This window comes from Pongo abelii, chromosome 2, assembly GCF_028885655.2.
Source record: "Pongo abelii isolate AG06213 chromosome 2, NHGRI_mPonAbe1-v2.0_pri, whole genome shotgun sequence".
NCBI classification, from domain to species: domain Eukaryota; kingdom Metazoa; phylum Chordata; class Mammalia; order Primates; family Hominidae; genus Pongo; species Pongo abelii.
Window position 1 is genome coordinate 26,577,486 of NC_085928.1, and position 19,952 is coordinate 26,597,437.

The 19,952-nt window shown below is 35.5% G+C and overlaps 1 protein-coding gene across 1 annotated transcript in view; it reads right to left on the reverse strand.

The window, feature by feature from the left end:
- CD96 (CD96 molecule) overlaps positions 1-19,952 on the reverse strand; it is a 110,583-nt gene that overhangs the window by 82,118 nt on the left and 8,513 nt on the right. Inside the window, exons 2-3 of the mRNA XM_003776170.5 lie at positions 19,041-19,397; positions 1,951-2,075 (exon numbers count right to left, since the gene is read on the reverse strand). Of these exons, the coding sequence (XP_003776218.4) occupies positions 1,951-2,075; positions 19,041-19,397 (482 nt within the window). The remainder of the gene's footprint in view (positions 1-1,950; positions 2,076-19,040; positions 19,398-19,952) is intronic.

The window sequence follows — 19,952 nt, forward strand, 5'->3', positions numbered from 1 at the left end:
GGATAGGAACTTTCTGCTCTGTTGGGGGAAAATATTGAAGCAAGCTATGCATTTCATTACTAAAAGGTTTAGTATAGTACATTTCCGTCCTCCTGAAATTATCTCACTTCTTAACCTTTTTCTCAGAACTATGTGGCATCATGTTTGTCAAGAACAATGGACTTATACTTATCCTAATGATAGGCATACCATCCAGGAAGCCTTACTTTTTGGAAAGCAAATCCTATAAAAGGGCAAACGAGTTTTGTGGCAGATGACAAAGAGACACTGTAGGTTTTACAACCATTTGGGAAAGTTATTTTAAAATATAATTCTTTTTATTACTTACTATCTGAAAAATACCTAGACAGTGAAAAATTATCAGTAGGTTTTATTTAAAGTTCTTCATACAAGTCAATTATTTTGGGTTTGGCACAAACCCAAGGAAATGTTTTTATATATAGGGTCTAGTTTCCAAGACTGTCCACAAAAATCTAGGTAGCTTGTAATGTGAATAATCAACCATCTGAATCACAGTATTTTCCAAATTGTGCCAGCTGTTGCATTCATGAGGATCTGTGAGTTTTATAAGAATTTTTAAATCCTCTGTTTTCATTTTGACAAAAATATAAAAATTAACATACAGTAATCATATTCTGTATCATCTAAATGAATGCCCTATTATGTGATTCTTGAAATCATGTTTATGGTCACCTCTATAATTTTGTTTGTCTCTTTGTTGTCATTTGTTTTTAACAGTTTTAGGGGTTTACTATATACACTGGTTAGTAGCTGGCTGCCATTTGGTTGACTAACATTAAAGTTATAATGACACAATTCTTTCATATTTATTATTATCCTCATGTTGATTTTGTTTACCTGTTATGAGAAAAAGCTCAATTTTAGTTTTTAAGATTCAATTTAGATTTTAAAAATAAACTGATGCATTAGGCAGAATAATGTAGACTAATGATAAAATAACAAAGGCAGACAAAGTAGATAAATGATGCAGTTATGTTAAGGGATAGGCCAAATTAAAAAATAAATCCGATTAGATAAAGATCTGTATAGATGAATTCTGCAGTATTTCAAGGAGAGAAAAGTAGTGGGAGAATTTAGTCATCACAGGACATGTTAAGCATGTTAAGCAACTTAATAGCTGGCCCACCATAACTGCCAAAGTGAATCCTCAGTGAAATTTTTAAAATTTATAATTAGGGTTATATTTTACAGTGTCTTAGCAAAATAATAGACCAGTACTTATTTTTGCTCTACACATCAAAATAATAGACCACTATTTATTTTTGCTTTACACATCATTTTTAAAATTGGAAAATTTTTCATAAAAATCCAGATTTCTGGCTTTTTTTTGGTTTGTTGTTTGTTTTTTTGTTTTTTAATGAGAAGGCATGGCAACTATAGGCCTGCAGCCCCCTGTGGCATTAATAGAGCTGGGCAGTGACTGTTTCTTATACAAGGCCTGCTTCTCTCATATACATTTGCTGCTTATATTTCACAAGCATTAGAGTCTGTGCTTCCCAATCTAAGCCAGTGTTGGATATTTCCCAAGATGTAGTAATAAGGGTTTTGGAGAAAGGAGTCTATAGCTCTGCATATGTTGTTTGTGAAACAAGTATCTGTGAGTAGGGGCTTCTGCTGAATATGGCTCCTTTCTAGGGCACTATCACACTTTGTTCTTTCTGTAATCATCGTTTGGTATATAGGTAGAAATAAAAATCAATCTTTAGAAGCAAATTTATAAATTAATTCACTGCATTCATAGACTCAGAGGCTTGCCTGTGAGAAGGAATCTGAGTGACCTCTCCTTCCTTCCCTACCCCTCCTCTCACCACTGGCATAATGCCTGCCTGTTATTTGTATGCTTCCTTCCCTATTATTACTGCTTATTCATTTTACTTCATTAATGTTTAAAGACCGTTGTGGTTATTCACTGAAAAGGGCAACACTTACCACTGACCATGCATAGGTGAACTCAGATGAAATTTCTGAGGAGTTATTTTGAAAGCATGGTATTTCCAGAGTCTGATTTATCTCTATTTCTATTGTATGGTTGCTTTTCCATTCATCTGGTGTGACTGTAACAAAACATAAGGTAGAAAATATATGAATCTCTGATTGGTTTGTAAAGTGCTTTTTATCAAAGAGACAAAAACAGTTTTAGTACAGGGATTCATCTGTCCTCAGGGTACACCTATGAAGCAGAGAGGCAAACTCCCACGATAGCCCTCATTGTATAAGTGGCTAAACGGATTCACTGAGGAGCACAGAATTGTTGCTAAACACTGAAAAATTACAAGGAAAGGACCCCAACAGAATCAAACTCATCATTTGGCATGTTCTTCTGCTTTGGCCCCAAATTGGTGCTTTAATCTTCAGGTTCCATTTCCTTGATCAGATAGAATACAAAACTTCATAACCTAGCCTTAACTGTCTTTTTATTTTGTTGGACTTTATTTTTTAGAGTAGTTTTAGGTTCACAGCAAAATTGAGCAGAAAGTACAAAGTTCCCAGTATATCTACTACCTCTACCCACCCACAACCTCCCCCACTGTGGACATCCTGTTCCACAGCGGTACATTTGTTACAATTAACGAATCCACACTGGCACTTCATTATCACCCAAAGTTCATAGTTTACATTAGGGTTTACTCTCAATTTTGCACATTCTATGGGTTTGGACAAATGTATAATGACATATATCCACCGTTATAGTATCATACGTAATAGTTTTCCTGCCCTAAAAATCTGATCTTTTTACAGTTTTCATATCTAACAGTCTTATCAGAGTTTATAAACATTCCTCCCACAAAGGAATGACACAAAAATATATAAGGAAACTTTGAGGAAGCAGTGTTAATTATTTTCATTTTTAAGGTGATGGAAGATAAATATCCATTTTGTAGTCTCTCCTATTGGGAAAGTTTTATATACATACATATAAATTTGTGACTAAACTATAACATCAAAAGAAGTTTATACATAAAGGCAACTCTACCATCCAAATATCCTAAAAATCTTATATTCTTTTTTCTATATTCAAATCTTGTTTGCATACATGCATGTTTTTTCATAGTCTGCAATCCTGTTTACCAATGAATGTTATATATGTCATTACTTTAAAATGTTTTGTGTGATTCTCGAACTACTGGTGATTTAAATTTATGGGGGCTTCATGTCATTTTATCATATATACTAATCATCATTCATTTAGTCATTTCCAATTATTGAATCATTATGCTCTTTCAGTTTGGATTTTTTACTTTATTTTAAACTGTTACATGCTATATAGCAAGGATCATCCTTATGCCAATAGCTTTCTTCTGACCATTCAGCTACTTAAGATAAATTCTCAGAAGTATAATTAGTGGATCATTGAGTATGAACATTCTTATTGGTACTAACGTTGTGTATATATATGTTATAAAACAGTATAACTGTTATACAGTATTAGTCCATTAAAATAAAAAGGCAAAGGCTAGGTTATGAAGTTTTATAGTCTATCTGATCAAGAAAATGGAAACTGAAGATTAAAGCACCAATTTAGGGCTGATAATGTTATATATAAATACACATATAAATATATGCTATATAACAGTATACATTTTTTAATGGTGTATTTCTCAGTTTATAAATTTTATATCTAGCCTTTAGATCTTTGTTATATTTTAATCTCAATCTCCTATCAATATCATCTATCTTCTTTACTGATAACTCTTTCTTCCTCCTTTTCCTAATAAAAACCAGATCTTCGCATTAGGGTACATCTTCCCCACAGCATTTCCAAATAGTGGTTATATATTTTCTTGCACTCTAATTCCTCAAGCTCTGGAGGTGGGATCAGTGCTTTCTTTGCTCTCCACTGCTGTTTCCAAATAGTACTCCAAGCCCATAATTGAAAAAAAAGACCCCTATCCCATAAGGGTAAAAAAATCACTTAGCTATCACAGCACTTCCAAATGGAGTTGTTTGTATACCACCTCTACTATCATAATTTTTTGCCATATTGGCATATGACCATTACTACTATTTAATTTTATTCTTAAATTATTGTAATTGTTTTACTTTTACATATTTCTTTAAAATGTACTGAATATCTCTGAAGTCAATGCAATCCAAATATGTTAGTTATATTTTAATGAACATCAGTCAAATACATAAGTATTACATTTTTGTAAACTTTGTCCAGAATCTGGGAAGCTGGCAGTATAAGTGGCATTACTTTTTGAATATACCTGAAGCCCTCTATAAAAACAAAGAGGATAAATAGGGTAACAAAACTAAAAATACATAGACCATATCTACAAGAACGCTAAATAACAACACATCCCTCTTAATTGGTGGGGAAAAATCCACTAAACCACTGTGTTATCAGCAACTGTGCAGAAAGAAACAGGAAGATCAACTGGGATTCTGATGGATCTTAGAACTAGAGAACCCATACCACCTTCCTCTGCCTAGTAACAGGTAATCACTGGAAAGACAGGTAGATTAATCCAAGAGTAGTAGCTAAAATGGAGAAGAGAGTTTGCAGACACCAAATCACCAGTGTCTTCAAGAAAAATAAGAAAAAGGTTGTCAGTGCTGGAGCAGAAAGGACTTCTTAGGACACATGCCATGGGGAGAAAAAACTGCTGGACATAGAATCCAATAAAACAGGACAGGTCCAATAAGAGAAATCAAAGAGGCAATTTAGGTAAAAGTGAGGGATAGAAGCAAAGGAAATATACTCAGAAAGTACAATGGTAAATTACTTATCTTGAAAATAACAGAAGAGTCGGCTTTAGGGATACTGAACACTCTAGAAAAGCTAGCCTGGCCCACTCCTCTGTGATAAGAATGCATTTAACTTAAGCATGAGTAATAGAAAGGGAATGAGATAGAATAACCTATAAAGATACCAGAAGCAAAAAGAGAATAGAGAACAAAATAACATTCCTACAACAATGAGAGCATATTATCAAGACATGACAACAAAGTAAATAAAAACTATAGCCAAATTATTCAAAATGAGCTAAAAGAAATAAAATGATGTAAATTGTGCACAATTTTGGAAAGTTCCCAATGAGTCCAGTGGAAGAAAAAAGCTTACAAAACATAGGTAATGAAATTCAAGAAAGGGTTAGAAATAATAAATTTTTAAAAATCACTCCAGAAATTAAGACAAAATTAGAACAAAACCAGAAACACAGAAACACAAAAGTTAATTCATTAAAGTCCATTTTCAAAATAGAATGAGGGAAACTTTAAAATAAATAAAGCAATATGTAATTATAAAAAAAGAAAAAAGCTGATAAAAGAGATTCAAAGGAAATGATATGCAAAGAAGATAAAAATATATGTACAATAAAAGACGTTAAAGAAAAAAGATGAAAGCAATGGAACAGAGCAAATATTAAAAACTATAATTCAAGAAAAATCTAATAAAATTTAAAATGACTAGAAACTGCACATTAAACGATTATACTGCAAAATAGGAAAATAGACCCAGAATGGACAACTTTAAGCATGTTCGTATAAAAGTATCAAGCAAAGTCAAACATGGGGAAAGAAAATCTGATTGTTATTAGCTTTTTGATAGCAGTCCTCTGCCAGAAAACAATAGAGTAACATAGTTAATATACTCAGGGAAAGAAAATGTGAGCCAAAGATTTTACATTCTTTTTTAATAAAGACTACAGAAAAATGTTAGAGTTACGCAAGAACTCAGAGAAATTGCTGCTATGAGCATTTCCTGAGGATTCTCCAATAGAATACATTTCAGACTGGAGATGCATTTACATAAAGGTTAGTGGTAAATGTTGATTATCTATTTACCTTTAGCACTAAGAATATATAATTGTTATAACAAAGGGAATAGTAATGAATATAAGTTTTTAAATAAAGATACAATATAAATATCAACATATGGGGTGTAGGAATGAGAGACTTCTGGTTATGGGGACATGAGGAGGTCAGTAAAAACAGACAAGTACAAAACTGGGGAAATGTGTTTAAAAAAACAATTTTAGGGCTGTGGAAATTGACTAAAGGTAGTAATTAAATTGCAAAGCATTTCTTATTGAAAAATCACTAGAGCTTTACTAAAAACAGAAGGAGACTTCAATCTTTTTGCCTCAGCTCCATCCATTCCATTTTGCAACTTGGTCATTAAGAAATGTAGTTTTAGCCACATGGAGCTGGTTGCAAAAACCAGCAGCTTTGTTTCCACAAAGGGCAGACTTAAATTAGGTCTAGGGGTAGAAACCTTTCACCTTTTCCCATAACAGGGGCAAACTTGGTAGGTGCCAAAAACCTGAAGCTGGGTTAGTTTGAGTTTGTATTCCCATTTGGAGTGAGTGGTTGCTATGATTTGAATGCTTCTCCCCTCTGAAATGAATATTGAAATGTGGTTGCCATCGTGGCAGTATTAGAAGGTGGAACCTTTGGGAAGTGGTAGGGCAGAGCTCTCATGAGTGGCATTAATGCCATTATAAAAGGGCGAGTTGATTCCCCTTTTGTCTCTTGCTCTTCTGCCTTCCACCATGTGAGGACATGGCATTTCTCCCCTCCAGAGGATTTAGCAAGCAGGCCCTCACCAGATGTCAATGGCTTGATCTTGGACATTCTCAATCTCCAGAACTGTGAGAAGATAAACGTCTATCCTTTGTAAAGTATCAGTCTGTGGTATTCTGTTAGAGCAGCACAAAACAAAGACAATGCTAGACCAGAAAGACCTTTAACATGGAGCTCCTGGAAACTAGAGTCATGGAATGGCTAGGATAAGGACTTCACAAATTATATCCTGAATAGGAAATTACACACTGAGTCAGGGAGACCCAAAAGAGCCTAGCAAAATGTAAAAGCCCAGGAAGTCTGGACAACTGGCTGCAACTTTGAATGCACTCCCTGATTGACACACAAATCTATGTGTAAAGAGTGGAAGCCTAATGGGTTTAAGGCGTTTGAGCATAACTTTTGCCAAAATCATTGCTGGACCAATAAAGTGGGTTTGCCAATGCAGGGGCAACTTCTTGTGAGCCAAATTAAAAAATAACTATTAGTAGAAAAATCTAAGCAGAGAGATCAATGGCCTTGCATTGCAAAGGAGACATTCAATTTGAGCACAGATAAGTTACTAAAATGAAACAAAATGAACCTAAATAAGACATAATATAGAATTGCAACATATATATATATTCTATATCCTGTCTATAAATATATATATATTTTTTAAATGTCTAGTTTTCAACAAAAAATTATGAGACACGGAGGAAAAAGGAATGTGTGACCCATAATCAGGAAAAAAGTAATTGCAGCTGAATCTGGGTGGACCCAGGTGTTGAATTTAAGAGACTTCAAATAAGTTATTATTAGTCTATTCAAAGTATTAAAGCAAAATATGACAATGACTCAATAAATAGGAAATGTTAGTGGAGAAATAGAAAGCCATAAAATGCAGCAAATGTATATTTTAGAGTTGAAATGTCAGTAACAAAAATAAAAAATTTGCTAGATGTTCTCAATAGCAAATTTGAGATGGCTGAAGAAAGAATTAGTGTATTTGAACATTGTTCAATATAAATTATCTAATCTTAAGGGAGAAAAAGGATTGAAAGAAATGAAAACAGCTTCAGAGCCATATAGGACAGTATCAAGTATGGTAACATACATGAAGCAGGAGTAGTAGAAAAAGAAGTGAAAGAGTAAGGGGATGGATCAAATATTTAAGAAAAAATGGCCAAAAACTTCACATATTTGATTATTGAAAAACTTTCTTAAGATTAATCTACACATCCAAGAACTTTAAAAAAACCTGAATAGGACAAACACAAAGATACACCCATGTAGACACATCATATTCAAACTTCTGAAAGCCAAAAAGAAAGAATAAATTATAAAAGTAGCAATTGAAAGGAGCAAAAACCAACCAACCAACCAAACAAAAACAAAAGCTCATCCCATTCAGCAGACTAATAATATAACTAGTGGCTCATTTTAATCAGAAATAATGGAGATCGAAAGATATATTCAAAATGCTAAAAGAAAGAGAAACAATCTACTCTGAATTCTACATCCATTGAAATTATCCTTTAAAATTAAAAATGAAAAAATCTGAAAGAATTCATTGCAAGTAGATTTGTCTTACACAAAGTACTAAAGTCCTTCAGGCTGAAAAGAAATGACAACAAACGGTAACTCCAATTCATGGAATAAAATAAAGAGCACAAAAAATGGTAAATACGTGAGAAAATATGAAAAATTATATATGTAGTCTTTATATGTGAGTAAATAAAAACAATACATAAATTTATTTTTCTTTTCTTTTCTCTTAATTTCGTTAAAGAACATGAAATTCTTTAAATCAGGGATTCTTAGCCCCCGGGCCATGGACTGGTATTGGTCCATGGTCTGTTAAGGAATGGGGCCACACAGCAGAAGGTGAGCAGTGTGTGAGTAAGAAAAACTTCATCTGTATTTATAGCTACTCCCCATCACTCGCATTACCATCTGAGATCTGTGTCCTGTCAAATCAGTGGCTGCATTAGATTTTCATAGGAGTGCGAACTCTATTGTGAATTACGCATGTGAGGGATCTAGGTTGTGTGCTCCTTATGAGAATCTAATGCCTGATGATCTGTTGCTGTTTCCCATCACCCCCAGATGGGACCATCTAGTTGCAGGAAGACAAGCTCAGGGCTCCCACTGATTCTACATTATGGTGAGTTGTATAATTATTTCATTATATATTACAATGTAATAATAATAGAAATAAAGTGCACAATAAATGTAATATGCTTGAATCATCCCTAAACCATCCCCCTCCACCACAGTCTATGGAAAATTGTCTTCCATGCTGGTCCCTAGTGTCAAAAGTTGGGTACTGCTGCTTTAAATCCTTAATTTAACAATGAACTGTTGAGTTTAATACATATATTATTATATATGTGCACTTTATAGTTTGATATAGATGCAGTATATTTAACAATAATAATACAAAGTGGTTTAGAGGAGATATGGTGGAGCAAGTTGCAAAAAAAGGAAATAAGAGAAAAATAGACATAGGAACAGTCAAACAAATGCTTCTGACTTTGGAGTTATCCAACAAAGATTTAAAATAACTCTTTTTCATATACTCAAGAAAACAGAGAAGAAATGGAGGAAGTAGATCAAAAGGTGGACAAATTTATCAAAAATTAAAAATCTATCAAATGTGATCAAATAACTTAAATATACAATATCAGAAATTAAGAACTAATTTGATGGGGTAAAAACTTATTGGACATCATAGAGTTCACGATTGGAAGACAGGTCAATACCTAACTGAATCACAGAAAGGAAAAAAAGTAGAAAATATAGAAGAAGGCATTAGAGATATATAAAAATGTGAATTTAGGTGTTTTTATTTTGCACCAGAAACCTAACATTACAAATTTAAATGCTCATAAAAGAAAGCAGGCAAGTATCAGAAATTATGAGTGAGTTCTTATATAATTTGGAAATGAAGAAAACTTTTCTTGACCAAAACTTAAAATCAGGACCAATAAGGGAAAAGGGTAATAGATTTTATTTCATAAAAGTAAGAAACATGCTGCATTGCAAACAATATAAGAAAGTAAGAATAAATGAAAAACTGGGAAAATATTTGCAACTTATATAACAAAGGATTAACAGGTTTTATATATGGGACATTTTCAGTAAAATAAGGATAATAACCATAATGAATTGAAATTCATCAGTATGTTTAAGTTCATATGAATTCATGATACTTAACATAAAATACTTATGGGTCACTTTCTAAAAATACTAGTTAACCAACTCATTTTTAAAACTGGTGATTAAAGGGAAAGAATCAAGTATCTATTCTGCTTTTCTTACACAAACTATACATCGGTAATAAGTTGATGAGAGGAAGTTTCTCTTTATAGAAATACTTAAGCTAATAAATTAAGGAATGATAGAATATTTCTATTTGGCAAATCATAATGATTTAATGGATGTAGGCAATACTCACCAGTGGCTCTTAATATCATGTAACCAGAATTATGTGCCTCTCATGTAACTATACATCATCTATCACATAGTCTTGCCAAAAAACAAAAAAGAAAAAAGAAAATCTTAATGTGATCAAGTCTCTGTCAAGAATATAAGATAACTTAGAGTCTATATGGCTAACTGTAAGGCGAAAACATAGAGATACTATGGGACTATAAGAGCAAAATCCAGGCTGGACGAATCATCAAATTTATTCAATAAATATATTGCAAAGGAAAAATAACAAATGAAATATAGCTTTCAGATTAAAAGGGAATTTCCAGATAATCACAATATATCTAGTTTATCTGCATCCTAATTAAAAAAAAAAACAAAATATAACATTATCAGGCTGATGGGATATTGAATAATATTAAATACTAATTTTTTTTTTTTTAGTTTTGGTAGTAGATTATGGCTTTTTTGTAAAACAACATCTTTATCTTTTAAAGATTCATACTAAAATAAACAAGATGTCTTGCATTTTCTCCAAAGTAATCTTGGAAGGCAGCAGTTGATAAGGGTTAAAATAAAATGAGATTGCCTATGAGTTGATAATTGTTGAAGTTGTATGTTCAGTATGTGGGAAATTATTCTATATAATTTTCATAATTATTCTGTGTAATTTTTGTATATTGTTTAGAGTTTTCCACAATTAAAGCTTTTAAAGTTGTTTCATGAATCACCTAAAACCATCTCCAGTACCAGTACTGTCAATTATGAGTAACACATTTTAAGAAAAACCAAACAATCCCTTTCTTCCTTGATTCACTGCTATTATTCTCTAACTCAGAGGTCATAAAACTTGGCCTGTGGGCCAAATCTGGCTTGTCGCCTGTTTTTGTAAATAAAGTTGAATTAGAACACAGTCAGGCCCATTCATTTACATATTCTCTGTGATGCTTTTTAGGCACAACAGTGGTAGAGTTGAGTAGTTGTGACAGAGACTACATGGACCACAAAGCCTAAAATATTTAGTATTTGGACTATTTCAGTCTGTTTTGTGATGCCGCAAAAGAATATCTGAGATTAGGTAACTTATTAAAAAACATATTTATTTATCTCAGTTCTTGAGGCTGGAAAGTCCAAGATCAAAACATTGGCAGGTTTGGTGTCTGGTTAGAGCCCAATGTTCTGTTTCAAGATGGCACTTTGAATGCTGCATCCTCGGAGGGAGGAATGCTGTTCCCCACATGGCAGAAGAGCAGAAGAGCCATGGAGAGACAAGAGGGGGCCAAATACACATTTTTTATTGCCACAGATCTTTTCCAGGAGAGTGGAGCCCTTATGGCCTAATCACCTCTTAAAGGGCCTGGGGTCTAATATCCAGTGTCTACCAAGGAACTTAAACAAATTTACAAGAAAAAAAACAACCTCATTAAAAAGCGGGCACAGGACATGAATAAACACTTCTCAAAAGAAGACATATATGCAGCCAACAAACATGAAAAAAAGCTCAACATCACTGATAATTAGAGAAATGCAAATGGAAACCACAAGGAGATATCATCTCGCACCACTCAGAATGGCTATTATTAAAAAGTCAAGAAAGAACAGATGCTGGTGAAGTTGCCGAGAAAAAGGAATGCTTTTACACTGTTGGTGGGAGTGTAAATTAGTTCAACCATTGTGGAAGACAGTGTGGCCATTCCTCAAAGACCTAAAGGCAGAAATACCATTTGACCCAGCAATCCCATTACTGGTATATACCCAAAGGAATATGAATCATTCTGTTATAAATCATTCTGACTCATGAGGGGGAACAACACACACTGGGGCCTGTCGGAGGGTATGGTGGGGTGAAGGAGAGCATCAGGAAGAATAGCTAATGGATGCTGGGCTTAATACCTGGGTGATGGAATGATCTGTGTAGCAAACTACCATGGCACACATTTACCTATGTAACAAACCTGCACATCCTGCACATGTACCCCTGAACTTAAAATAAAATTTGAAGAAAAATAAGGTCCCATCTCTTAATACTGTTACAATGACAATAAATTTCAAAATGATTTTGGAGGGGACAAATGTTCAAAGCATAGCACGACCTTTCAGAGAAAAAGTTTGTCAACTTCTGCTCTAATCTCCCAATCACACTCCGTTATTCTTTGAAAATGTTATTATGTAGATTGCAATATTTTGCAGCCCCATACCTGACATAACCTAGGTGCTTTCAGTGACCATGCAGATGACTTCTCCGATACCTGGACTCTCAGTTCTTCCCACTGTCATCTTCATTAATTTTCTCCACGTCATTTTAGCTATCTACTCTCACAATCACATCTTGGATCTTGTTATCACATAAAATTGCTCATCTACAAAATCACAAATTCAAACCTACAAACATCTCTTCTTCCAGTTTGTGCAACCAGTCCCATTTCAACTGTTCTCCAACTCATTGGGTCTTTTAATGACTTAATCGCTCTACTTTTTTCCAAATCACCAGCTTTATTTTTTCTTTGCATCTCTTATTATCAAGCTAAAGTTCTATGGTGCATTATGTCAATAATATTTTTGCTTATACCCCAAATCCTTTGCCTTTTTGTTTTCCTTTTGGCAACAACCTAAAAAAGAATCCAAATGTGGCACTAGTACTTTTTAATGCCCAGACTCAAGCAGCCAATCACTGCTGGAGAAAGCCTTGTGCAAATTGTTTTCACTACCATTTCATACCATACCCAAATGGATGTTCAACACAGACCAAAAATCCAAATGTGTTTACTTAGTGAATCCATTTCCCTTCTATCCATAGCAGCTATTTCAAACCTTCCTCAATCTTCTTTTCTGAAGCTTCCTTCCTCTCTCTAGCTGAAGATGGTTTTGTTTCCTATTTTAGAGAAATAGAAGACAGCACCTCCCTCATCATATGCACTCATCTTATTTTCCCTCCAGTTACGATAAAAAAAAAAACTGTTCTTTTTTTTTTCAATATCAGGATAGTCCTACTTGTGTTGTGAGTATCATTGTCCCCATTTTCTTAGAAATCTTGGTTTATTATTTTATCTTCCATACTGCGTATTTAACTACTCTTTTTCAACTAGATCCTGCCCATTAACTTTGAAGCACAGTCAAGTGTCTCTTATTAATTGAAACCACCACCACCATCACTACTGCAATATCAACAGAATCCCGCATTTGAACACCTCTATCTATTCTTCCTGTTACTACTGGCAGATTTCTTGAAAGTCATATCAACGTGCTGTCCCCATTTCCTTGCCTCCCACTCATTCCTCTTCTCCCTCCAGCCTGACTTCCATTCCATAATGCCACCAAACAGCTCCTGTTAGGTGATAAAAAAATCTTCATGTTTTAAAATACATTCGAATAACTATTTTACCTTCTTAGAAACTTTATAATTGATGGCTATTCTTTTTGTGTAATATGTTTCCAGGTTTTTGTGACCCAATTCACTCCTGATTCTACTTTTGCCTCTTTAATTGCTCTTCATTACCCTCTGAAGACTCACGTTTCTCCATCCATTACCATGGACTCTGCTGAAGTGCCACATGGCTTTTCTTGTTTGATTTTCTCTTCCTAGATGATTTCTTTCTCCCAGAACTTTAGTTAGCACTCACACTCAGATGACTCTGTATCTTCAGCTTAAACCTCTCTCCTAGATCAGAAATTGTATCCAGTTTACCTAACATCTTTCGTATGTCACAACTTCATGCCTAACTCAACATCTACAAAATTAAATGCAAAATAATTTCTGTATGATCTGATCATCTTCCAGTGTTCCCTAATACAATGTTCCCCTATTTTTTCTGTGTCACATATTACAAATTAAAGCATCATCCTTGACGCTGCTTATTATTCCTTCCTTCACATAGGCAATCCACCACTGATCCTGTGGGGAGAATCTCCTACACAAGTTTCTAATCTAAACATTCCTCTGTTTCTAGTTCATCGCCACTGTACTTAATGGTACCAGCATCTCTCATGTAGATTTCTGCTGTTGTCTTCTAACTGATCCACACTATCCTCTCTGCCTTCTCCAATTCATTCTCTACACTTGAACCACAAAGATGCATTTTTGAAATGCAAAACAAAAAAAATCAAACAAAACAACCACCTTTTAATTAGTTCCCACAGCTCTTAGGATAAAGACAAAACTCCTTAAATGGACTAATCAGTCTTTCTAAACTTATCGTCAACTGCCTCACCTGTAATCCCTCTGCTCCAGCCATAATACCTTTTAAAATCTTTCCTGCCTACCCAGTTGTTGTAACTTCCTTCCCCCATAGAACCTTTGCATGTCCTGTTCTTTGTAAAGCTCTGTGTTCACTTGGTTAACTCCAGTTGAAGCAGCGCTTCCAAAGGAAAGGAAAGAAGAGGGGAGGGGAGGGAAAGAGAGGGGAGGGGAGAAGAGAGGGAAATGAAAGGAAGGGGGAAAGGAAAGGAAAGGACAAAGTAAAGAAAGTCTTTTCTGATTTTCCTATTATACCCTCTCATACACGACTTCCTCTCTTCTGAAACACTTCTCACTGTTGCAATTTGATATTTGTTTGCTTATTTGATGAATGTCAACTTCTTCCTATTGAACTTTGTGATTCATGAAGGCACAGTCATGCATATATGCCTACTCTGTGCCTGGTGCCCAGTGCCTAGCACTGTAAGCACTCAAAAACACTTGTTCGATAAAGACTAAATACAGGAATTTAAGAAGAGCCAGCATTCGGGCTCAATACAAACTAGACAGGATAATAACATGTTTTAGACCAAGCTTATCAACATTGTAGTATCAAAATTTTATTGCTACTATTACTACTACTTCCAGGACCATGACTTGTCTAACCACATTCATTGCTACTACTGCTTCCAATAACATTAACAGCCCACCAAGGCATTTACTGTGAACTAGTAAATTAAAGCCATGTTATACTCTTATAACTGATCTTAATAACTACAAATTTTTAAATGCACAAAAATCTTACAATCTGAAGCATTATGGGATCCAGTAGCATTAAAATGAATGAAATCTAGATTATGGCAATCCAAGGCTTAACTCAGAGAACTGCATTTCTTGGAGTAACTCAAAAGCTCCTAACCTAGGAGGAAACCCTGTCAAGTGAAAGCGAAAAAGAGGCAAACCCCACACTGTTTATTATATTTCCACTCTTGTCCACAACCTCAGAGCACTAAGACACACACAGAGACAAAATATTGTGAAAAGAGAACAGAATCCTTTCACAACTAGGCCCTTGGGGAACATGGGAACAGGATTTAGACACACACTGTGTTGTGAGTAGACAAGAGAGAATGACTCAAACAGCAACAGAAAAGAAACAAGAAGAGGTGATCAACCCAAACACCTCAAGTCCCTCAGCATTTTCAAATTAGGTTCTTATGCACCACTTCAATTTTCATTTGTTTATGTACTACATAAGTGTTTGCACTTCAGGTGTGTTTTGCTTACCCAACTAGCTTGTAAACTTAAAGATTGCACAGTGGCATAAGAAGAAAACTGTACAAGTGAGAGGAGAAGAAGCAAGAGAAGATCAAAAGAGTAAAGGGTAAAAAGAAAATATGCTATTGTTTGTGAACTTGACAGAGCTCTCAGATGGCAACTGCCTCCCTTTAGTCAGCTGCCTACTCTGTAGCTCCATACCAGGCTTACATTTTTGGTCACTCTGTGGTGAAGGATGTTTCCCCCTTCTGTTTTGCTCTTTTCTATTTTACTCCCTTTTTACCCAAAAACACAATACCAGAACCATTTCTCTAAAACTGAGGCCATTGCTTTTCATCTGATCCAGATGACAGCAGCAAAGTTACATTCAGAAGACCGGAAATTTTCCAACCGCAAAAAGTATAGATATGGTTTCTGCCTCTCCAGTGGTCTGCAGTTTTTAGTAGCTACAAGCTTAACTCCCTTGGTTCTCTTTATTTTAAGAAATACATTTTCTTTAAAGGCAACATCATCCTCCTTTCTGGAAAAATATACTATCTGTTCTCCACTGCTGTCTTCATTTTGTGGCATCACATATTCCATTTCCTATAAGGTACATCAATCCATGTTGCCAAGTCTCAATGAAGGAAACACTAAGGCCTCAGTGAGGCAATAGTATTATTTACTGGTTCAGACAGAATGTACAAAAAATCTATGTATGAAACCAAGGTCAATGTGTACTTGTGTTAATATTACATGGCAAATGTCTTACTGGCTTCCAAATGAGGTCAATATATAAAGAGAAGGAGAAGGGCTCATATTTAATTAGAACTGAGAAATAGAATTTGCTCAATATAATTATTACTACTCTTAGTTGAAAGCTACCATTTACCAAACTCTTATCCTTTAGCAGGAACTATATGTTTAAGTGCATTACACAGATTATCTCATTTAATCACCAAGCTAGTGATACCCATAAAGAAAGTACTATAATTATCCATATTTGTTATGTAAGAAACTTGAAACAACTTTGGAATAATGAAACATATGATAAGTGATAGAGCAAATGTCCAAATACAGGCTACCTGAATCAAACTGTGTGTAGCTAAACAGTTTTCTATATAGGTCTTCCATTTCTCTTTACTTCAATCCCACTCCACTCCATCCTTAATTGAACTGAAGTGTGTGTGTGTGTGTGTGTGTGTGTATGTGTCTGTGTGTGTGTGTGTGGTGTGTTTTCCCCCTGGAAAACAGCAAGGGAATTGGGCATTATAAGATAGTAGTTGATCGGACCTTGGCCTATAGGTGGACTGTTCCAACAGCATATTTTTATTTATTTTTATTTTTTGCTTTTTATTTTATTATTATTATTATTATTATTATTATTATTATACTTTAGGCTCTATGGTACATGTGCGCAACGTGCAGGTAAGTTACATATGTATACATGTGCCATGCTGGTGCGCTGCACCCACCAACTCGTCATCTAGCATTAGGTATATCTCCCAATGCTATCCCTCCCCCCTCCCCCCACCCCACAACAGTCCCCGAAGTGTGATGTTCCCCTTCCTGTGTCCATGTGTTCTCATTGTTCAATTCTCACCTATGAGTGAGAATATGCGGTGTTTGGTTTTTTGTTCTTGCGATAGTTTACTGAGAATGATGATTTCCAATTTCATCCATGTCCCTACAAAGGACGTGAACTCATCATTTTTTATGGCTGCATAGTATTCCATGGTGTATATGTGCCACATTTTCTTAATCCAGTCTATCATTGTTGGACATTTGGGTTGGTTCTAAGTCTTTGCTATTGTGAATAATGCCGCAATAAACATACGTGTGCATGTGTCTTTATAGCAGCATGATTTATAGTCCTTTGGGTATATACCCAGTAATGGGATGGCTGGGTCAAATGGAATTTCTAGTTCTAGATCCCTGAGGAATCGCCACACTGACTTCCACAAGGGTTGAACTAGTTTACAGTCCCACCAACAGTGTAAAAGTGTTCCTATTTCTCCACATCCTCTCCAGCACCTGTTGTTTCCTGACTTTTTAATGATTGCCATTCTAACTGGTGTGAGATGGTATCTCATTGTGGTTTTGATTTGCATTTCTCTGATGGCCAGTGATGGTGAGCATTTTTTCATGTGTTTTTTGGCTGCATAAATGTCTTCTTTTGAGAAGTGTCTGTTCATGTCCTTTGCCCACTTTTTGATGGGGTTGTTTGTTTTTTTCTTGTAAATTCCAACAGCATATTTTTAAAGCAAATAAGTTACAAGACATGGAGAGGAGGCCATAAATCCATACCTGTTGCTTGTTCTGGACAGCTCTATGCCCCCTTTAATATGACTTTCACAAGTTATTATTTTTTTTTCTCATATTACCAGGCCACTTTGCCCTGAGTTAGAACCAGTCCACTGCCAGTGCATTTTGCATCTGTTGGCTTTCACTTTCATTGTTTTCCATTAGCAGAAATGAAAATCATTTACTTTAGGACCAGGTAATTTAGGGCAGGCATTATTATAATCATTTTCCAAATGCGCTCAGAGAATTTACACGATAGGCCCCAAGTCAAATTTTATTTCTATTCAGAAAGGAGTTAGAACTTAAATCTAGGATTCCCACTTCTAAATGCAGGCCTCCAAAGTATGTTTGGGGTGAATGCTTCATAGCTAGCAGCCTCCTTTGTCCCTTTACCTGCCCTAGACTAAATGTTGTATACCCAGAATCACTTTCATAAATTCACCCACAAACCTTCCTTTACCTTCCATCACAGTGAATAGCACCACCATTCAGGTGTGCATGCCAGACACCCATATGTCACCTTCAACTTCTTTCTTTCCTTCCCTCATACTGCCGTTGTCTTATATTCACACTGTGATCATATCTGTTTTATGCCCAATGCACAAAATTTGCCATTTTCCTTCTATATCTACCTGAACTACTGCTCTCTCTTTTCTGGGCTACTGAGGTTGTCTCCTGAGTTGTCTCTACCTTCTCCTTCTTGTCCATCTTCACCTCATTTTCACAAGAAAGTCAGTATGACTTTTTTTTTTTTTAAACAACACAAATACAATCAGCCTATAAATGTCATGCCATCCTTTTGTTGGAAATACTTCCATGTCTTCTCATGGTTCTGAGATCAAAATAGAAACCTTTTAAAAGGGAAGCTGACCAGGTCCAACATGATCTGGTCCTTACCTGCCTTATCCTTTAATTGCTGTATTGCTGTCCCATTGGCATTTTCCCATTTCTTCAAACACTCCAAAGAGCTCTTTTTTCTCTGGGATTACTCACAATCCCACTCTGCCTCAGCCCCACCTCCTAAATTGTGTCAATGTCTACTCATTCTTTAGACTTAAGCTACGGTGTTAATTTCTCAAGGACAATTTCAATGGCCTCTGTGATGTGCTCCTTCACAAGACTGTTACAGTCTTTATTATCGACACTTATCACTGTTGCAAGTTTACATTTATTCACTTAAATGCTGTGGTCACTTCCTGTCTCTCTTATCAGACAATAGCTCTTTCTGCTCAACCTTTGTATGCTGAGCACCATGCCTAACCTTGCTTTTCTTACAATGTACATTTGTTGAATGAGAGAGAGCTGAATGAAAGCACATCCCTCTACCAGTTATGCTTACCGTGTGTCTGAATGAGAAGGTTGTAGATTTTAGTCTGAATGCCCTCTGGATACAGAGTAAACATACACTCATAGCTTCCACTGACTGAAGAAGACATATTCCTTAAGTGCAGAGTCCATTTTGACCCATTCTCAGGAGTTTCTGTGAAAGTCACCAGTGACTCACAGGGACTCCCATAGGCACAGTAGAAGCCATACTGGGGATGATAAACAGCAATCAGGTCTACCTTATCGGTGACCTTGGACCATTGCATCTGCACCAAGAAGCCTATTGTCTGTGTTTGGCAGGTCAGGTTGACATCAGAGCCAAGTGTAGCATAAACATTTTCTTCTGTGTTGACTGTTTTTTCCCAAACTCCTGAAAAGAAAGAACATGAGCCATGAGTTTAAATAATTCACATAGAATGACTCTTAATTAAAAACCCTAGTCACTTCAGTAAGGTGAGGGGAGCAATTGAGGAAATTTCTCCCTGGCTGCTTTAGGAGTAGAGGAGAGCTTTTGTCTCACTCAGATAGAGATGCATGAGACAATATAAATGAGGAGGCATTTATGTAGAGAAGCTAGAGGAAATTACTGACTTCTAAATATTTATCTATGTGTTGGTCTGACCAAAATATAATTGAAGGTTTCTGACTACCTATGAATAAAATTAAGCCTATTTGAAAATTGAAGCACACCAGCAAACTTAGTATGACAATTCTTCTGACGTTTAATATAATTGGCTTTTTGGGTTATAAAACAACAGCTGAATATAATACGCACGTTGGAGCCAAGATGGCTGAATAGGAACAGCTCCAGTCTACAGCTCCCAGCGTGAGCGACCCAGAAGACGGGTGATTTCTGCATTTCCATCTGAGGTACCAGGTTCATCTCACTAGGGAGTGCCAGACAGTGGGCGCAGGACAGTGGGTG